The 21705-nt window shown below is 43.3% G+C and overlaps 2 protein-coding genes and 1 long non-coding RNA gene across 3 annotated transcripts in view; 1 reads left to right on the forward strand and 2 right to left on the reverse strand.

The window, feature by feature from the left end:
• NVL (nuclear VCP like) overlaps positions 1 to 21705 on the forward strand; it is a 549783-nt gene that overhangs the window by 224787 nt on the left and 303291 nt on the right. The window lies entirely within an intron of this gene.
• LOC134737622 (uncharacterized) lies at positions 4608 to 13788 on the reverse strand. The gene is made up of 3 exons (XR_010122703.1): positions 12270 to 13788; positions 11706 to 11810; positions 4608 to 5336 (listed from the first exon to the last, which is right to left on the reverse strand). It is a non-coding gene; the product is annotated as an uncharacterized LOC134737622 (long non-coding RNA).
• The window catches only part of LOC129034804 (uncharacterized), a 100630-nt gene continuing 93109 nt past the window's right edge, over positions 14185 to 21705 (reverse strand). Inside the window, exon 7 of the mRNA XM_063668847.1 lies at positions 14185 to 20379. Coding sequence (XP_063524917.1) covers positions 20183 to 20379 — 197 coding nt within the window. The 3' untranslated portion in view covers positions 14185 to 20182. The remainder of the gene's footprint in view (positions 20380 to 21705) is intronic.

The raw sequence follows: 21705 nt of genomic DNA on the forward strand, positions 1-21705 counted from the left end.
GCCCAAAATTATTTTTATGTAGAATAGACACCCCAAATGTTGCTTCCTACAAATAGATGGAATTTAGGTAGCCAAGGAGGAAAAAGAATGAATTTTAAGAAGGAAAACATGAATTGATGATGCATAGAAGCTGAAATGGTTGTGGCATTTTCAAACAATAGGACAGATTCTGGCCAAACCAGCGCAGAGGCATCTGATAGGAAGTGGAGGAGGTGTGGGCTTGACTGGGAAGTGTGAAGCCATTCTATGGAGGCCCTGAACATACGGCAGAAAAGTTTCAACATGTGAAGAAAATTGGAAGCCACTGAACTTGTCTTGGCTGGGGAAGATTCTGAAAGGTATTATCTAAACAGCAGTAGCAAGTTGAATTGGAGGGGCCATGAGTTTTGGAGTTCATTGGAGGTGATGCTTACAAAAAGTGAGAGACATTAAGATTTTTAAAAAATAAGATAAGATAGTCATTTTCTGTGTATGGAAAATGAAAGAGAAATAAATCATAGTTATGCTCACAAAATTAGTTAATGACAGAGTACCATGAATTGCAAAGCTATAAACACCCAATTTGTGAATCTCCTCTAAAAAAGAATAGCCAGTTGCATACAGAGCTCTTTCTGTGCTTGTTCCTCTGGTAGCCTCTACCCTTTGAGAAGCAATAGCATGGCCTGGGACTGCAAAGAACTCTCAAATCTAATGAATAGCTTTTTTCTTCTTTAGGAAATCATACATTTTTGCTGACTCAGCTCAGGGTAACCACTACAGGAAATTTATTTTTCATATGCATGCACATCCTTTTTAAGGGCCTTTTCTCCCTCTTTCCTCTTATCTAACTTTTGCTCAATTATCTCAGAAGAAAATGTCCCATTTTGTCCCCTTTTTCTTCCATTTGTAAGCCAAAGAAAAATGACCCTAATCATGAATGACAAGCCTAAAATAGTGCCAGTGATACAACCATATGAGGAAAAAGGAAAGCCATAAATTTGGAAGTGAGACTTAATGTCATAAAGAGCCAGTGGCATCAAATTAGAAAGTCCTGGAAAGGGCCCAAATTTCCCTTCGGAATCTCCACCACGGTGCTCATCTATATTTTCAGCCCTTAATTAAATCTGCTTTCCGCTGTGCTTTTCATTCACCATTTAGTAAAAATGAAAACCTTTCTTAATAAATTTCAGAGATGGGAGATTAAATTACTTACATACATGCTAATACAGCAATGGAATTTTTACTTGATTTTTTCTTGTAAATACATCATATGGCATCAATATAAATGAGTATGAATGACTTTAGTGGGCTAACCTGGGTACCCACCTGCATTTATAATACCATTTTTACAAGAAAATGCGTTCTATCTTCAAGCAAACAGACTTGCAGGCTGATTTCTGGAAATCTAGTTTTCGAAAGTTGAACACTGTTTAATTCTATAAAAATATTCTAATGAGAAATGCAAAATTGTATAATTATTTTAAGTATGAAATTGTATAATTATTTTAAGTCCAATAATGGAGAATTCCAACATGCAAGTTTAATGCATGTGACTTCCTTTTCTCACCACTTAATTGGTTTTGGCAAGCAGCCAGTACTTTATTTGTTGTTCTTAAGCTGTCATTACGAATTCTGCTAGCTTACAGAGTAAAAAAAGATGAGCTGGAGGTAGGGGTTTGGCTGCATGAGTTTTCTAAATATATTTATTAATGCTTCTTAAATTATCTTCAAAGCTGGGTATCTCCCTCAGTTTGCAGCATCCTGTCACTTGGTTTAGCACCACGATCTCACTGTAATGTCCATATAGCCAGATGCAGCTGCATTTATTTACATTTTTTAAATGAATGAAACTCTTAACTTGTTGACATATTGGAGAGTCTAAAAATGTCCCATTTAAACTCATCCTCACAACTACATCTGCATGGGTGGCGATTGAATTAGCCCCACTTTGTAGCAGAGCTGATTTTCAAGAGAAATGTTTGAGTAAAATTGAAGGGTTTAGAAAGCCTTATTATTGGGTGACACAGAAGAAACTACTTTGGTTGCATTTCAAGTTTCCAACTGAAATTTCAAGTCAGGGCCATGAGACAAAACCACAGGAGCAAAATGAAACGAGAGTGCAGCTGCATTTCCATGTTAGGTTGGCCCATAGGATACTTCCCCAGGAACTAGATGATTTTCTTTTGAACTTTTAGCTATGGTGAAGAAAGATCAGAAATTTTGAAGCTATGAGACATACTTCAAGGCCAGCCTCCCAATTACCCACGTTGTGTGCTGTTAATAGTACCCATTCATTCATTGATATTTATTGAGAGCCTTACTATGTGTAAAGCTCTGTGTGATCAATGTTACAGGAATACAGAAAGGAATAAAATTCAGTGCACCCTCAAGGAGCTTACAATCTGGAGGGAAGGCAATTAACTATAATATAAAGCATATAGTGCTTCTCAGAAGAAGTACTGGAATAGAAAATAAGCAAAATATAGAAACACAGAATACAGAAAATACAGAAAGACAAAGTTCAAAATACAGAAAGACAAAGTAGGAAATGATTAGTTCTAACTAGGTGGCACAGGGAAAGGTAGAGAGGTGGGTCTACCTCTCACGGATAGCATAAGCAAAAACATGGAGGTATGAATGGCATATTCAGTGAAGGGCAAGTAGTGCAGTGTGACCAGTATGGGGCAGTGACCAGCATGGTGCATAAGGAAGGCATAGGGTAGGTTGGGACTGAATCCTAGAGGGTTGTAAAGTCCCAGCCTGGAACTGAACCACGTATCTTGGAGAGCAAGGAGCCACTGATGATTCTGAGGAGGTAAAACTATCTGACCTGGATCAGAGAGAAATAACTCATGCAACAATGAAGAAAAGGTCGAAGCTGGAAATTTGATATGTCATGAAGCTATTGAAATAATCCAGAAGAGTCAAAAAGTACTTAAATTGTAGCAGAATCAAGGTATTGGACTGGGAAGAAAGTTCAGAGGAAGAAAGGACAGAACTTGGCAATTGATGATTTGGATGTCAAGAGACCCTGGAGTTTAAAGAGAATGGAGAACAAGAAATGGAAGATGACTGAGGCTTCTGGCCCAAATGAAAGCAAGGGTAGAAGTCCCAATAGCCATGATAAGTAAATACAGCAAGAGGAGCAGTATGCAGGATGACATGTTAAATTAAATGTGCTAAGTTTTAGTTATGGAAGAGAAATGCATGGGAAAATATCCAGGAGACCACTGGAAATCTGTGTTAGCCACAAGAAATTTAGAGGTGAATATAGCTGAGCCCCCTCAGACAGAGAATCTGAGCAGGAAAACGTGGGAAGATAAAACTTTGAGGAAAGGTACATTTAAACAATAAGTAGAGGCCGGGCATAATGGGCTTACGCCTGTAATCCTAGCACTTTGGGAGGCTGAGGCGGGAGAATCACTTGAGACCAGGAGTTCGAGACCAGCCTGGGCAACATGAAACACCATCTCTACAAAAAAAAAAATTTAATTAGCTGGGCTAGGTGGCCATTCCTGTAGTCCCAGCAACTCAGGAGGCTGAGGTGGGAGGATCACATAAGCCCAGGAGTTAGAGGTTACAGTGAGCTCTGATTGTACCACTACACTCCAGCCTGGGCAACATGCAAGACCCTGTCTCTTAAAAAAAAAAAAAAGAGAGAGAGAAGAAGGAGGAGGCAGGGAGAATCATAGAGGAGGCATTGTCCAAGATGTAGTAAAGAGGCAGATGTTCTTCCTCGCAGCTAAAGGATGGGGTACTGGTAGGCATGGGGTTTGAAAGCTCTTCAAGATTGCTACCTGTATATGTAGCAATCTCATTTGGTGCTATGACCACATCAAAGGACTTAAACAGGGTCTCTCCTTAGGAACAGAATTCTGTCCCCAAGCTCTCCTCCATATTCCTAAGAGACTCATCTTGGTCAGACAGTTACGGTGCAAAAAACTACCACATTCCTGAGACTCTTATGGGATGAATTAAGCAGAGAACGAATCTAGAAGCTTGGTAAAGTTGAAGGTACAAACTTTTCTGCTTTAATTAACATGTCTGGGCCAGGCGCAGTGGCTCACTACTGTAATCCTAGCACTTTGGGAGGCTGGTGCACACGGATCACTTGAGGTCAGGAGTTCAAAACCAGCCTGGCCAACATGGTGAAACTCCGTCTCTACTAAAAACACAAAAAAAATTAGCCAGGCATGGTGGCCTCTGTAATCCCAACTACTCAGGAGGCTGAGGCAGGAGAATCGCTTGAACCTGGGAGGTAGAGGTTGCAGTGAGCCGAGATCACGTCATTACACTCCAGCCTGGGTGACAGAGTGAGACTCTGTCTCAAAAAAAAAAAAAAAAAAGTGTCTGATTTCTACTCTACTCCACTTCATATCCTGGGTCCTCTACCTTTAGTTGAGAAAATAAAGTTCCTTTTGCTTATTATGGATGGTACTGACAATAAATAGTCACACACTATCTATCAGTTAAGCTGAAATTAATCCAGCATCTCCCCATATCCCAAACTAAATGGCTGTTATTGTTCTTATAATTGCTGCTGCTGCTGTTATACATTATATATGCATACAGTGCTTTATATGTGTGAACCAAAAGTATCTGAGACAGGTCTCGATCAATTTAGAAAGTTTATTTTCCCAAGGTTAAGGACACACCCGTGACGCAGCCTCAGGAGGGCCTGACAATGTGTGCCCTGGTGGTTGGGTCACAGCTTGATTTTATGCATTTAGACAGACATGAGACATCAATCAATATGTGTAAGAGGTACATTGGTTTGGTCTGGAAAGGCAGGACAACTCAAAGCACGGGAACGGGGGCTTCCAGGTCACAGGTAGGTAAGAGACAAATGGTTGCAGTCTTTCGAGTCTTTGATCAGCCTTTCACTGAATACACGATTTACATGTGAGGAGTGGGTAGAGGAATGGTCACTTAGCCTTAGTGAATCTGCAGTTTTGCATAAACAGTAAGGCAGAGAAAGCAATCAGATATGCATTTGTCTCAGGTGAGCAGAGGGATGACTTTGAGTTCTGTCCTTTGTCCCGCAGCTGTGAAGATCAGCTATCAACTTACATTTCCAAGGTGAAATTCAACAAAACCATTTTAGGGTAAAGATCTTGAGGCCCACAAAAATTTTCTTGCAGGCAAATTGTGACGGAGATATGTAGTTGTTTTCTTTTTTAAAAAATCTTTATAGCTATCTTATTTAGCAATTAAATGGGAGGCAGGTTTGCCTGATGCAGTTCCCAGCTTGACTTTTCTCTTTGGTGTAGGATTTTGGGGTCCCGAGATTGAATTTCCTTTCACAGATGCGACCATCCCTTGCCCATGCGTTGATTCATTTGCTCCTCACCACAATCCTGTAAGGAAGACACTGTTTTGCCCTCTCCAATTCTCACATTCAGAAATTCCTTACGCTAATCTCTTCCCTCAGGATTGAGTCCAGTCATCTTCCCAAGTCTTTCTGTAGCACTTTCTCTCCACTAACTGGAATCCCCCTCACCTCTTTTCCTTTAATATGATTCTTCCTTTCTAACTTTGTCCCTAGTCAGTGTCTTTCTTCTGACAATCATTGCCTCTGAGCTAACAAGACCACTACTGTCTATCCCATTTTGTTTTGTCTGTCCCATCTCTGCCCCGTCACCTTGGAGCATTAAAGGGCTCTACATTATGACTTAGCATTTCCCACAATTAAAACAATTATGGGCCAGGCACAGTGGCTCATGCCTGTAATCCCAGCACTTTGGGAAGACAAGGTGGGCAGATCACCTGAGGTCGGGAGTTCGAGACCAGCCCGACCAACATGGAGAAACCCCATCTCTACTAAAAATACAAAATTAGCCGGGCATGGTGGCACATGCCTGTAATCCCAGCTACTCGGGAGGCTGAGGCAGGAGAATCGCTTGAACCCAGGAGGCGGAGGTTGCAGTGAGCTGAGATCACGCCATTGTACTCCAGCCTGGGCAACAAGAGTGCAACTCTGTCTCAAAAAAAAAAAAAAAAAAAAAAAAAAAAGACAACAATTATGATAGCTATTTCCCACAATTAAAAAAAGGGGATGCCACCAAAATGCAAATAGGCTTGAAAGGGGGACTTTTTCTACTAGGCATAGCCTTGGAAAGTCAAATCAAAGGTGGGGTGGGGTAGGCTGCTGACAGATGGAGCCTTGCCCCATCTGACATTGTCAGGACGCATTTCCCATCCTCACCCCTGCTGGGGACCCCAATTTTGTCCACTCTTCTTTGTACCCCAGGGAGGCCAACTTTTACAACTACATCCACAGGTTCCTTTACCCGCTTCTGGTTAAGGGATGTTAACAAAAGAGCCAGAGGGTGAGAGAAAGAGTAGGTGTTTATCCTCTAGCTCCCTCCCTGCCTTGCTGCAGGTGACAGTGGTCCCATGCCTCTACAGAAGGCCACAGATCCCACTAGGCAGCCATCTCCTGCGGCCACACTACCGCTGTCCCCAGCTCTGGGAATAGGCCCTTTCCCTGCCTCCTTCACGCCTAGAGGTGGATTTAATGGTGCCCACTGTTACCAGCCCCAGTGGCAGCAGCCCTCCCTTGCATCCTTGGTGCTTCCCTTACCCCTGTTCACATCTTTGTAGTGTCCCTTCTTTCCACTCTCCTCGGTTACTACATTCGACAGTGACCTGCCAGACAAGGTCCCTGCTACAGAGCATGCAGTCCCCCACGGCCCAGTTATGCCATCAGCAGCTGTAAATCCCTTCACAGTAATTAATTTGCTAAGTCAATTCAGTTGAGTACAGTAACATTAGAAAATGAAACTTCAGACAGGTAAACCTTGATGAAAGGGGCAGTCCGTTTGTTTCTCAGTGATGCTGTAACAAAGTACTATATATTGGATGGTTCAAAACAACATAAGCTTATTCTCTTGCAGTCTGAAGTCAAGGTGTCAGCAGGGTCATCCTTCCTCTAAAACCTGCAGGGAAGGAGCCTTCCTCGCTTCTTCTAGCTCCTGGTGTTTGCTGGCATCCTTGGCTGCAGCTGCAGCCCTCCTCTGTCATGGCATGGAGTTCTCCCTGCGTGTCTCTGTCTTCTCTTGATGCTCTCCTCGCTATGTCTACGTCCAGATTCCTCTCTTCTTATGAGGACATCAGTCCTATCGGATTAGGGCCTGACCTAATGACCTCACCTTAACTTCACTTCATCTGCAAAGTGCCTATTTTCAAATAACATCCCATCTGAGTTGCTGGGGATTAGGACTTCAACATATCTTTTTTGGGGGGAAACACAATTCAGCCCAGAACAGACAGATATAGAAGTATAGGCCGGTAGGTGTCTATGAGTACCTGGTGTTTCTAAAGAGGCTGAATCTGCAAGGCACACTGCCTACAGCTGATGAGTACCTGCCAGGGTGGCACCTGCACCTGCCACTGGGGGATTGGCAAGAGGTACTTAGGAAAAACAGACCAACCTCCGGGACTTGTTCATTGTGGATCAGCCCCTGTAATGCGGCTGTGAAAAGGTGAGGAAAGTAATGTGTCAAGTTTGTAAAAAACTTGAGGGGGTGCAGGTGGAAGACACTGTCTGTGGTGATATATGATCATAGCAGCTATGTTTAGACTCTCCTGTTATAGAAAAGGACTCCATGTTCATGCTAGTCTCACCACTGATTTTTTCCATGTTTTCTCTGCTGAGTCCATTACTAATTCTTCCAAAGACTTTAACTCAAGAAAAATAATCTCTGTTCTAAGACCACAGACTTGCTGCTTGGGTGTTCCAAGCTGACAACTGGTATTTTTAACAGTCATTTTTTATAGAATCGAGAGAGAAAAATCTGGGGACATCTATAGACAGATTGAAGATCTAAAAGTCTTAAATCCCAAATTACAAACTATAATCCTCCAATTCCTCACCCTATAAAATCAACTCCCAGCATTTTGATGAACAAGTTTTACCACCCTGGTAAAGCATTTTCCAAACTCCACCAGACATTTCAGACTCTCAGTAGTCTCAACCATTTACACTCTTCGTATCCAATCACATGTCATCCATTTCATGCACTCATTCAACACATAGTAATTTGCTTAGCAGATGTTATGGTTGAATTGTGTTCCCCAAGAAGATATGTTCAAGGGTTTTTTGTTGTTTTGTTTTATTTGAGACAGGGTCTCGCTCTGTCACCCAGGCTAGAGTGCAGTGGCATGATCATGGCTCACTGAAGCCTCAACCTCTGAGGTTCAAGCAATCATCCCACCTCAGCTTCTGGAGTAGCTGGGACCACAGGCATGTGCCACCATGCCCACCTAATTTTTGTAGTTTATGTAAAGATGGGGTTTCACCATGTTGCCCAGGCTAGTCTCAAACTCCTGGGCTCAAGTGATCCACCTGCCTCAGCCTCCCAAAGTGCTGGGATTACAGGCGCGAGCCACTGCTCCCAGCCTATGTGCTTCCAGCCTATGTTCAAGTTTTAACCCTCAGTATCTGTGAAAGTGACCTTATTTGGAAATGGGAACTTGCCAATGTAATCAAGTTGAGATGCGGTTAGACTGAGTTGAGGCAAGTTTTGATGCAGTATGACAGGTGTCATTATAAAAAGAGGAGAGGAAACACAGGGACAGACATGCAGGGAGAGCTCCACATGATAACAAGGCAGAAACTGGATGAGGCAAGAAAGGCCACAGATTACTAGCAGCACCAAAAGCTAAGAGAAGGGCACACAACAGATTCTCCCCTCGCAGCTTCAGAGAGAGCATGGCCCTGCTGACACCTCGATGGCAGACTTCCAGCCCCCAGAACTATGAGATAATACGTTTCTGTTGTTTTAAGCCACCCAATTTGTGGTGATTTGTTACAAAAGTACTAGAAAACTGATACAGCAGATAGACTCCTAAATTCAGCCAGACTGTCCTCTCTCTGATTTTTTTTTTTTTTTTTTTTTTGAGACAGGGTCTCACTCTTCAGAGTTCATTGTAATCTTGAACTCCTAGGCTCAAGCGATCCTCCCACCTCAGCCTCCCAAGTAGCTAGGAATATAAGGGCGCACCACCACTCTCAGCTAATTTTATTTTTTTTTTTTTTTGTAGAGTCATGGTCTTGCTCTGTTTCCTATGCTGGTGTCTCTGATACTTTAATCTGTAACCCAACTCTATGACTTTGCCAGAGCATTTTCCTCTATTTGGAATTCTCCTCTCCACCTCTACAAATCAACAAAGTCTAACCTTTCCTCACAGCCTGACTCAGGTTTCTCTGTTCCTTGAAGCTTCCTGAATGATGCCAGCCCACATAAATTTCTCCTGAATAGACTCACATAATATTTATTACATAAATGATATTATTTAGTCCTTCATTATACCCTTTGTTTTATTGTCTTTGCCACCACTTCTCTACTGAATCTTCCTGAGCCTCAATGTCCTCATCTGTACAATAGGAATAATCTAAACTCACAAGATGGTTGCAATGGTTAACTTAGATAATATTAAGTTGAACCACATAAAGCTGCGAAACAGTCAACCTGATATATATATAGTCTTTATTACAGCATTTATCATTAGTAGATACAATTTGGTGATGGTGTTATTCCTGCAGTTATTCTTGACTCCATTTAGTTTTATCTCCTAGATCATTTAAAAGGTCTTGAAAACAAAAATATTTCTATTATCTGACATTGTGACTATGTTAGGTAGATTCTATTCCACTTAATTTAGCAAATGTTAATAAATACCTGTTGGTTGTCCTATGGGCTCCAAGCTAGATCTCAGGCCCAGAATCCAACCACTTCTGCCCACTTCCAGTACCACCACCCAGATGGGAGCCGCCATCACCTCTCACCTGGATGACTGCAAGAGCCTCTGCTGGTGCTGCTTCCACTTTGCCCTCGACAAGGTCTGTTCCTAACGCAGTTATGAGGGTGGTCCTCTTACTTGTCACATCATCCCACCCTTCTTCTTCAAACCTTCCACAGGCTCCCCCATCTCAGACTAAAATCCAAAGCCCACAAGGCCCTCTGTGCCCAGACCTCCTGTTTTCTGTCTGACCTCATCTCCTGGCTCCAGACACTGGGTCTCTGTGCTGTTCCTCACACTCTCTAGAGCCTTTGCACAGGAAATGCTCTTGTTTGTGGCTCTCTCCTTTACCTTCTTGGAAAAACCTAACTTGATCACTCTATTTAAAATTGCAATCCACCTATGCCCCGAGTTCCCACTCCCCTTACCCTCTTCTATTTTTCCTTTCTGCACCATACCTTATAAGTACATCTTTATTACTATAGATCTGTTACTTATTGTCTGACTTCCCTCCCACCCCACCCTCTACCTTTCCTTACTAGAAGACAGGCCCCACAATGGAGGAATCTTTGTCTTTTTTATTCTTCAACCCAAGTACCTAGAACACCAGCAGTCAGGAGCAATAAATGTTTAAAGAGTGAATGAATGCCTTCTCTCGCCTCTCTACCATCTCCCCAAATAGACTTCCTCCACTTCATTAGTTTTATTTGTGCCAATTGTCTCTCATCTGCCTCTGTGCTGCAGACCCTCTCCTGAGCTCCAGCTACCCACCTCAGTCACTTGGATGTCTCACAGTTGGGTCCAGAACTCACACACATATTCTCCACAGTGCAGTTAAATTCATACTTTGAAATTCAAATCCAATCATGTCACACCCCTGCTAAAAATCCTTCTATTGCTTCCCATTACTCTTAGGATAAAGACTAAAATTCTTTCATTCTCTGCATAACCTGGTTCCAACACATCTCCACTGATCTACAATCCTCCCTTGACTCATGCCAGTTGTCCTGGCCTTTCAACTCTTCAAAAGTACCACATTCCCTATGACCTAGAGCTTCACTTCGCTAATTCCACACTCAGCTTTAACACTGCTCTTCCTAGAAAGCCTTTCCAGACACCGTAGATGGGGTCTTCCTATCTTAGACCCCCGTATTGTATAAAGGTACACAGTACACCTCTTCATAACATTCAGTAGAGTGACTAATGACTCACTGAGTCCCTGTTTTCTCCATAGAGTTCCAGGCTCCATGGAGTTCCAGGATTCATGAGGGCAGGGTTCATGTCTGTCATCTTCCCCACTGTACCCCCAGTGCCTAGGGCAGTACTTGGGATAGAGCAGGTATTCATGAGGGCAGGGTTCATGCCTGTCATCTTCCCCACTAAACCGCCAGTGCCTACGGCAGTACTTGGGATAGAGCAGGTATTCATGAGGGCAGGGTTCATGCCTGTCATCTTCCCCACTGTACCCCCAGTGCCTAGGGCAGTACTTGGGATAGAGCAGGTATTTAGTAAATGGTTACTAAATAAATGAAGAGACTGATGTGGCTACAGCTGAAGTACACTATTCTTTCTGTCTCCACTCCCACATTCCTGAATCTTTCTCCTTGATGTCTCCAAATCAACATGATAGGAAGAGGAAACTGGAAGATGAAGAGAGGCCCTATGCCCTGAACACCCAATTCCATGCCTAGGAAGTCTGCCCTATTCAGCTAGCCCAGGAAAAGTTTATTTTATCCCAGGGGGCAAAAGAGGAGAGTCATGGAATGATGTGATGGAAATAATGCTGGGTTTACAGTAAGAAATGTAGGGTTTAGGCCACACAGTGGCTCATGCCTGTAATCCTAGCACTTTGGGAGGCTGAGGCGGGTGGATCACAAGGTCAGGAGATCGTGACCATCCTGGCCAACATGGTGAAACCCCATCTCTACTAAAAATACAAAAATTAGCCGCGCATGGTGGCAGGCGCCTGTAATCCCACCTACTTGGGAGGCTGAGGAAGGAGAACCTCTTGAACCCAGGAGGCAGAGGTTGCAGTGAGCGGAGATCGTGTCACTGCACTCCAGTCTGGTGACAGAGCAAGCCTCCATCTAAAAAAAAAAGAAAAGAAGAAAAAAAAAAGAAATGTAGGGTTTAAAATTCCAGCTCAGCATCTTGAGAGCTGTGTAGTTTTAGATGTGTCTCAGCCTCACTCCTTTCATCTGTAAAGTGTGGATACTAATCCCCACTTCACAGGCTTGCTGTATTAAATGTAATACTGTGCATGAAAGTGGTTCCTAAGCTCTAAAGCCTAGAACACACAAATGTTAATTAATATTGATAATGATAACCTAGGAGTAATTACAATGGAACAGCCAAATGTAATTTGAGACTTGACTAATGGGACTTAATTTACTCTATACATAATAAATAATTGAGAAATAATTCCTGAATGGAGGCACATGGAAACTGCAAAAACAAAATATAATACTACATAATGATTTATAGAAACAAGATTTTACAGCATATTCTCTAGTCCCCTCCAGCATTCCTCCTGGAAACGACCTTACCTTGGGACCCAGGGAACTGCAGAGGATGCATTTGGTGAAGCTTTGCCCAGGTTCCAGACTTCCCAGAAGTGCAGCCCTCTCCTGCCCCAGAAGGCAGACTGTTTTCCATGCCTCCACAGCACGATGTAAGGGCAGCAAACAGCAGGCGCTCAGCAATGCCAGTACATAGCAAGCACTCAGCAATACCAAGCTGGCTCCCCTCCATGGATCTTCGGGTCCATGTTGGCCAAAAAGTCTTGGTTCCCATGCTTACATCAGCATGTAAAAATTCAGGACAAAGTCTCTAACCTCTCATTATGTCCATTACACCTACAAGGGCATGAAGGTACAGCCCGTTATCAGAAACGAAGTCTGGCTTTTAGCAGGTTAGGCCTAACTAGAGTTCAGGGGAATATACAAAGCATTTCTTCATTTTCCCCATGGAGTCCCTTATCAGTTCCCACTCAGATGAGCACTGGAAAATAACCTTCCCTCTCTGCCTCCCCACCTCGTATGTCCTATCCTACCAACTGCCCCCATTAGCATTTGAGTTTCACCTGGAAGGGGCAGCATAAGTTCACTAGGGTTGTGTGTGAATCTAGAGGAGGCTATAGGTCCTTCTGGTCATTTGGAGCAGCACATCTCCAAAACAGCCATCTCTTTTTGCTAATATTGACTACTTTGATAGCATCCTTGTGTCACATCAAACCCCCGGCCTGGTAAGATGGAACAATATAATTATGCATCCCTCCACTGCTCATACCTGAATGTTTCTTCTCCTATACTTTATTTTGAATTCATCCTGTCTTGCAAAGATGCTGATAAATATCCTGCAGGAGCTGGATTTTATGAAAAAAAAAAAATTTAAGATGCTGCTAAATAAATTAACTGCCAGGCTGACACAGATTGTATCAAAGTGGAAACTGTGCCTCTGTGCCAATGGATGACTGGATCCCAGTGTAACACAAACAAAGTAAGAACAAAGCTGAACAGTTGTTCTGAACTTACAAACTTAAACAAGCTGGAAACCAAGATTCAGGAGGCCATCTGACCTATGACTCACCCTGCTTTCCCATTTCCAGTGGGAGCAGGGAGAGCTGCCTGGGGGAGGCTGCCCTGGCTGACTCGCCCTCGCAGTGTCCATCTCCTCTTCCCCCAAATGGTACACAGGCCATGAAATAGTGATGCCAGCAGTCTGCCTACCATAGGCACGTGGGCAAGGGTTCTCAGGAAGACAGCAAACAACCTCAACATTCTCCAAATTCAATCCTTAATCCCACCATTAGCTTCCTAAATGGCCATGTGCAAGTTGGGTAGTCTCTAAAATGTAGGTAGGATATTTGTGATATGCTCCACATGGGACATTGTCAAATACATTATTATTGTTCATAGGTTTCAGGTAATTATTTTTAAAAATGAATTTGTCTTTATATTGTGACCATAATATATAATCATGTAGAAAAACAACACATAATCATTATAGAAAATTTGAAAATACAAAGAAAGAAAACCCAAAGTGCCTGTAACTCTATGATCTAAAGGTAACTACTATTAGCACCAGGCATTGGCCAGCTGCCGTGGCTCATGCCTGTAATCCCAGCACTCCAGGAGGCTGAGGTGGGAGGATCACTTGAAGCCAGGAGTTCAAGACCAGCATGGGCAACAAAGCGAGACCCCCAACTCTCTAAAAAAATTTTTTTAATTTGCCAGGTGTGATGCCCACCATGGTACCAGCTACTCAGGTGGCTAAGGGAGGAGGATCCTTTGAGCTCAGGAGGTTAAGGCTACAGTGAGCCATGATCACACCACTGCACTCCAACCTGTACAATATAATAAGATCTTGTGTCTTAAAAATACATAAATAAATAAGTAAATAAAATTTCAAAAAATAGGCATTTTGTTAATTTTATTTTATTGTTTTAGAGACAGAGCCTTGCACTGTCACCCAGGCTGGAGTGCAGTGACATGATCATAGCATACTGCAGCCTTGACCTCCCAGGCTCAATCAATCCTCACACCTCAGCTTCCCAAGTAGCTCAAACTACAGGCATGTGTCACCAGACCCGGCTAATTTTTTGTACTTTTTATAGAGACGGGGGTCCTGCCATGTTGCCCACTCTGGTCTTGAACTCCTGGCCTCAAGCAATCCTCTTACCTCAGCCTCCCAAAGTGCTGGAATTACAGGCATGAGCCACTGCACCCAGCCCAGGATTTTCCTTTAACTCTTATGTGTGTGTACGTATACAGATATAGATCCAGCTATTCAGATATACTTTAAAAGAAGTATTATTATTGTATAGATATAGATATATGTATATGCATATACATATATAATTTTGATACTTTTATATTTGTAATTGACACATAATTATATATTTATTGGGTACATAGTACTGTTTTGATGCATCTAATGTATAGTGATCAGATCAGGGTAATTAGGATATCCATCATCTCAAATATATTTTTTTACAAACTCTATATATGTGTCCTGTTTTTATTGCCTAACATTGTACCCAAGCCAATTTTCCATGACTTTAAAAGTCTTTTTAGAAACTACTTTGCATAAAATTCTGCATAAGATTCCATCGTAGGGTTTTAGTAAAATCATGTTGTGCTATAAATACAGAGTGGAGTAACTGGTAGCAAAGTGTTCATCAAACAGCCTGATATGAGCACACATCAGCCCCCATTTTAGGATCTGCTGCCTTAGTGACACCCATAGGCAAAGTTCACAATTTTATTCAACAGCCGTTTCACTGGTGCTTTTGTGAAGTGAAGAAAATAAAGTTTCCTGCAGTAAGAAACAGTATTTTCTCTCTTTCTGGAATTAAAAAATTACCTCAGTGGCTCACACAACTCCTTGAACAGACAGGTGATAAATGCGGTTATTACAATGTCAGTAGGGCACAGGATTGACAGCAGGCTAGAGCCCCTGTGATGCCTCCCTCAGCAGTACAAGCCCCTGGTATGCAAGATCTGTGCAGGGTTCATCTTCATGTTCCCCGAAGCACCTGTCCCCACACACTTTGCATGTACACACAGTGAGCACTCATGCTTATCAAGTTTTTTCAGCCCTGTCTTAGTCTGTTTGGGCTGTGACATTGTCGGATATTTGTACCCGCCAAATCTCACGTTGAAATGTAATCCCCAATGTTGGAGGCGGGCCTGGTGGGAGGTGACTGGGTCATGGGGCTGGAGCCCTCATGAATGGCTTAGTGCTTCCTTGTGATAGTGAGTGAGTTCTCATGAGACCTGGTCATTTAGAAGTGTGTGGCCCCCTCCCCGCCTCTCTCTTGCTCCTTCTTTCACCATGTTATGTGTAGGCTCATGCCTTGCCTTCCGCCATAATTGGAAGCTTCTAGAGGCCTCCCCAGAAGCAGAAGCCATTGCTATGCTTCCTGTACAGCCTGCAGAACCATGGGCCAGTTAAACCCGTTATAAATTACCCAGTCTCAGGTGTTTCTTTGTAGCAATGAAAGAATGACCAAATACAGGCTGCTATAACAAAATGCCTTAGACTAGGTAGCTTATAAACAACAAAAATTTATTTCTCAATGGAGATAATTTGCAATACTGAGACCTAAAGCCCTCCAAATACATGCTGCATTGCAAAAAATAAATAAATAAATAAAGTGAATCTGCTCTCCCACCCCCAAAAAAGAAATCTACTTCTCACCATTCCAGAGGCATGAAGTCCAAGATCAGGCACGAGCAGCTCTCATGTCTGGTTGGAGCTCTCTGCTTCACAGATGGTAATTTGTTGCTGTGTCCTCACATGGCACAAAGCGGGAAAAAGGCTCCCTTCAGTCTTTTACGAGGGCACTAATCCCATTCACGGTTCATTAGTTTGCCCTCGTGGCTTATTCACTTCCCAAAAGACCCAACTTCTTAATACGATCACATTGGGGATTCAGTTTCAAATATGAATTTGGGGGGACACCAACATTCAGACCCTAGAAAGCACCTACTTTTGGCCTGGTTAGCCAGATGCTGAGGAGGAGTTTTGACTTGAAGTTTTGTAGGAGGATAAAATTCATACATTTGTAATAGAAAAAACCAGCAAATGTAACTGTAGTTAAGTGAATCTGCTGTGCTCCCATTCTGGTCTCTGATCTAGAGCACATACATGTGACACAGTGCCCAGCTGAAGGAGAGGATGAGAGAGAACCCCGCAGAGCACACCAGGCATGGTGATATCTTAGTGGTAGCACATAGCTCAGGCAAACCTTTCAACATACCTTCAAGCAGCACAAACTCCATTCTCCAGCATATGGCGGGCCTGTCTAGTGCCTCCTTAGAGCATCTCTGCCTCCTGGCTCCTCTGCCTGGCCAGTTTCTAACTCTTATTCTGTATTTCCTGGATCCTATTCTGATACCCCCATCTCCTCAGCTTTTGGCTCCTTCCATTCTTACTCCCAGGATTCCGTCCTTCCCTAATCTCACTGTTTCACCTCCTTGTGACTCAGACTGAATCTAATACACATCCCTGACCTTTGAACACCACAGATCTTGCTATATTCCATGCTATCCTAGGCTCAAGGGTGACGGCCCACAAAGCTACTGCCTCCAGCCCCCATTTCCTGGGTAGAACACACTGCTGTCACATGTGCGTGTAAAGCAGAAAATACTGCCACCATTGTGGCATCCATGCATCAGTGAGCTGGCTCAGCTAGAAATTCCCAAGGACACACCCTGACTGTGGAAGGTCCGATGCTCTTCACTTGGGAGGAGGGGAAAACAAGCTATGTGGACCTGAGCAATGAATTCCTGATATGGACTGCTCCCAAGCCTTGGATGCCAAAGCACGGAAATGAAAGAATATACTCAACTAGGTCTTCCCCTACTGGGTTAATGCCTGCAACTTACGCATTTCAGTAAAAGCCACTCTCCTTTCATTTAGTTAAAAATTGCATGACACCAAATATATGCAAAACACACGGAAGTGTTTATGCATTTCCCATAGCTGGTCGCAATTATAAGATTCTCAGTTAAAAGTTTCAGAAACCCAACTCATGTGATCTCAAGCAAAATATGAGATTTGTGGGGTCTGTGCAACTAAAACATACAGAAGTGTAATTGCCATGAGAGCTTAGATTAGAACATCAAACTTGGTCTCTCTTTTTTTCCTGCCTTGTTTTCATCTTGAATGGCTACATTTAGGCGGATACTTCCTATGGAATGGCAAGAGAACACCCAGTGGCTACAGATTTATATCCTATAGTCTAACAGCATCAGTGCAAAGGGAACTCTTCTCTCCCAGGAGATTCTCAAACGTTCTGGAATCCAATCTCATCGCTTGGGCTCCTGGTCTGAGTCACTTGCCTATCTCTGAATCAACCACTGTGAACAAGGGAAAGGGATAAACCACACAATCTCGGTTGGGAAGACACTGTTTCTCAAAAAGAAAATCAGGAAGCTATTATCATAAGAGGAAGAAATTGATACCTGAAGGCAAAAATAACAAATACACCCAACAACCCACCCCTTGGCTTCTCATTTTCTATACACATCCTTCTTTGCATTTGTTCAATTTCAGCAATATCCCTACCTAACACAATGCAACTATACTGCATACTTCCAAAAACTAAGTCATTCCCTCTACAGTCATAGATAACCCAAAAGTATGCCCCTGTTTTTGCACCCAGCTCCAAGACCAAGATCTCAAGGTCATACAGATTTCTATCAATGTGATCTGTATATAGCAATTCATAGTTTGACACCCTAGAGGCTAAATGATAAATGTAAACCACCCCAACACACTCAGTATATATGACAGAAGAGAAAATAGCAGAATATAATAGAATTTCCCACTTGGAAACGAGAAGGGGAAACAGCCTACTGTGATCACCAGTCCTTTATGTACATCACGGTCTATTGGACAAGAAGAGCAAGGACTCACACTAGCAGGGGACTGAGGTCCTTGACCAGCCGATCTGACAACCCTGGTTCTGCTCTCTCAAAGGGTCCCCTTTGCCAGTCGTCCTCCATTTCCACATCTGAGGTAGGACCCTGGGAGGATCCTTTAGTGACCCATTTCCAGATGGTGCAGATTTGGGAGCAGGGGTTTACCTTGGGTTGACCAGTCAGAGGCCCTTTTTAATCATGCTGGGAGTTTTCTGGCAAAGCAATTCCCTAAGAAGTTTATAACTTAGTACTCTTTCAGTCCATTTGCATCTGGTCATTTCATGGGACATTAGGCAAAGCAAGAGACAGTGTCCTTATCTAGACTCTGGCCTGGGAGTTCTGTTTCTTAGCAGCAGCCTCAGGGCTCCACCCTCCTTCTCAGCTTAATGGCCTCCACTTTATCCTCTGCATCAGTGAAATTCAAACTACAGCCTGGAATGGGGAGGCCCTGCTAATCTGCCTCTTGCCCTGCAGCTCAGGGATAATTATTATTTTAATGAAGCACTGATTTGTACTCTCACAGCCATCTCTTCCTCCATCGTCTATGATTAGAAGACTTTTGTTGACATGTAACACACGTATAGAGAAGTGCAGAAATCACATATCTTACAGCCCACACACATCATCACAAAGTAAGCACCTCTGTGTAACCATCACCAGGTTGAGAAATAGAAGAAAACCAGGACCTCAGAAGCCCCTCTTTTCCCCTTCCTATCACCAACCCTTTCCCCTGTCCTCAAAGGTCTCCATTCACTTGACTTCTAACACCATATATTCATTTTGCCTGGTCTTGAATCTTACATAAATGAGACTCTATGGCATTTCATCATATCAAGCTTCTTTCACTCAAAATTATATCTGCAAGATTCTTTCATGTTGTTGCATGTAGCAATAGTTTGTTCTGTGTATTTACAAAGTGTTCATTGCAAAACTACACCACAACGTATTTACCCACTCTGCTGTTGATGGGTATTTAGGTTTTCTCAATTTGGGACTATTACAAACAATGTTGCTAAGAATTTTTTTTTTTTTTTTTTTTTTTGAGACTGGGTACCTCTCTGTCACCCAGGCTGGAGTGCAGTGGCCCAATCATAGCTCACTATAACCTTGAACTCCTGCACTCAAGCGATCCTCCTGCCTCAGCCTCCCAAGTAGCTAGGACTGCAAGTACACACTACATGCTCTTCTAATTTTATTTTTATTTTTTATTTTTTGTAGAGATGGAGTCTTCCTATGTTGCCCAGGCTGGTCTCAAATTCCTGGCCTCAAACAATACTCCTGCCTCAGGTTCCCCAAAACACGGGGCTTAAGGGCTTGAGCCATGGCGCCAAGCCAGCACATTTTTTGTGTTTTTTCTTACGCATATGCACACATAGACCTAGGAGTGGAATTGCTTTGTAGTAAGATATGCATACATTCACCTTGAATAGATAATGCCACACTGTTTTCCAAAGTATGTGGGCCTCTTTATACTCCCACCAGCAGAGGATGAGGGTTCCAACAGTTCCACATATTCATTAACACTGATATGATCAGTTGTTTTTTAGATTTTAGCTGTTCTCCTAGAATGTGTAGTGGGATCTCCTTGCTGTTTCCAGGCGTGTCCCTGATGACAGGTGAGGCTGAGCACTTTTCCTGTTCACTGTCATCTGGATCTCTTCTGTTGTGAAATGCCCTGTCAATCTCTTCCTCTCACTGTTCTATTGAACTGACTGTCCTTTTCTGATTTACTGATTTATTTGCTGGAGTTGTTTGTATATTCCAGATAGGAGCACTTTGCCAGTTAGACACACTGCAATACCTTCTCCCACCTGTGGCTTGGGCTTTCACTCTGCAGTGACAACTTTTGATAACCCCGAGGATGGTTGTCATCTGTCCTGGAGGAGTCAAAATCGGGCTCCAGTTCCTTCCCAATTTTAGTAGTATCTTCTATTCTGTTTCCAGTGTCTCTGTCTTTGCTGGAATGAGCTTCATCATGTAACAGAGAACTCATCTTTTCCAACCCTGCAAAGTACAGTGTTGTCTGGCTCTCAGTTACCAAAAGAGAAAGGACTTCTTTTATCAAAAACACATTTTTCTTCTTTTTTAACTTTCAGATGATAGAAGCTTGTCTTTTTCTCATAGGAACTCACTAAGAACTTCAGGAAGTGGCCTACACATTCCACAGCCTGACAAGTTCTATCAAGTACTTTAATGATCCAGTCTCCAATGGCACATGCTGTGAGTCCTAAGGGAGAACAGGCAACAATTTAACATGCTTTATTGGAGCATAACAAAGACTGCCAACTTCTTAGCCAGGGATAGGAGACCTTTATTGCCTTCCATTCTACCTTCAATTTGCCAGTCTACATTTTAGGGTCTATTACTTGTAACACGCCATTGCTAGGTACCGATTCCTGTCAGTAATCTTTTGCAACTCAAACTAACTTACATACAAAAGAAAAAAATATGGTGGGGGATGAGGGAAAGATTTATTATGTCATGTAACTGAATCATCTGTCACAGCTGCATACCGGTCTCAAGCAATTTCATTTGGACCAAGTTTCTCACCATCCCTCTGTTCTCCTCTCCTCATCCCTCTACCACTCCTTTGTGTCAGCTTAATTCATTCATCCATTCATTCATTCAGGTAGGTAGGCAGGTAAAATAGCCCCCAAAAATTCCAGGCTAGCATGTTATCTTTTCAGACACCCCAGGTCAGGGAGAACTTGTCTTTCCCAAGAGTTCCAACAGAAGTCCTGAAATTAAACCTCACGGACCTGGCTCAGATCATGTGCTCACACTGGAATGATGAACACAGAGGCCCCTTCACACCCAAAGAAAACCCAGTGTGCATTTCTGAAGGAGGCACAATGGAGACTGGACAGGTGAAAACAAAAGGTAATCTCGACAGTTATTTACTAATTGAAAGCATCTTAAAACTTGTGACAGAGGGAGGAGCCAAGATGGCCAAATAGGAACAGCTCCGGTCTACAGCTCCCAGCGTGAGCAACGCAGAAGACAGGTGATTTCTGCATTTCCATCTGAGGTACCGGGTTCATCTCACTAGGGAGTGCCAGACAGTGGGCGCAGGTCAGTGGGTGCGCACACCGTGCACGAGCCGAAGAAGGGCAAGGCATTGCCTCACTCGGGAAGCGCAAGGGGTCAGGGAGTTCCCTTTCCTAGTCAAAGAAAGGGGTGACAGACGGCACCTGGAAAATCGGGTCGCTCCCACCCGAATACTGCGCTTTTCCGACAGGCTTAAAAAACGGCGCTCCAGGAGATTGTATCCCGCACCTGGCTCAGAGGGTCCTACGCCCAAGGAGTCTCGCTGATTGCTAGCACAGCAGTCTGAGATCAAACTGCAAGGTGGCAGCGAGGCTGGGGGAGGGGTGCCCGCCATTGCCCAGGCTTGCTTAGGTAAACAAAGCAGCTGGGAAGCTCGAACTGGGTGGAGCCCACCACAGCTCAAGGAGGCCTGCCTGCCTCTGTAGGCTCCACCTCTGGCAGCAGGGCACAGACAAACAAAAAGACAGCAGTAACCTCTGCAGACTTAAATGTCCCTGTCTGACAG

This window comes from Pongo pygmaeus, chromosome 1 (genome assembly GCF_028885625.2).
Source record: "Pongo pygmaeus isolate AG05252 chromosome 1, NHGRI_mPonPyg2-v2.0_pri, whole genome shotgun sequence".
Lineage (NCBI taxonomy): Eukaryota > Metazoa > Chordata > Mammalia > Primates > Hominidae > Pongo > Pongo pygmaeus.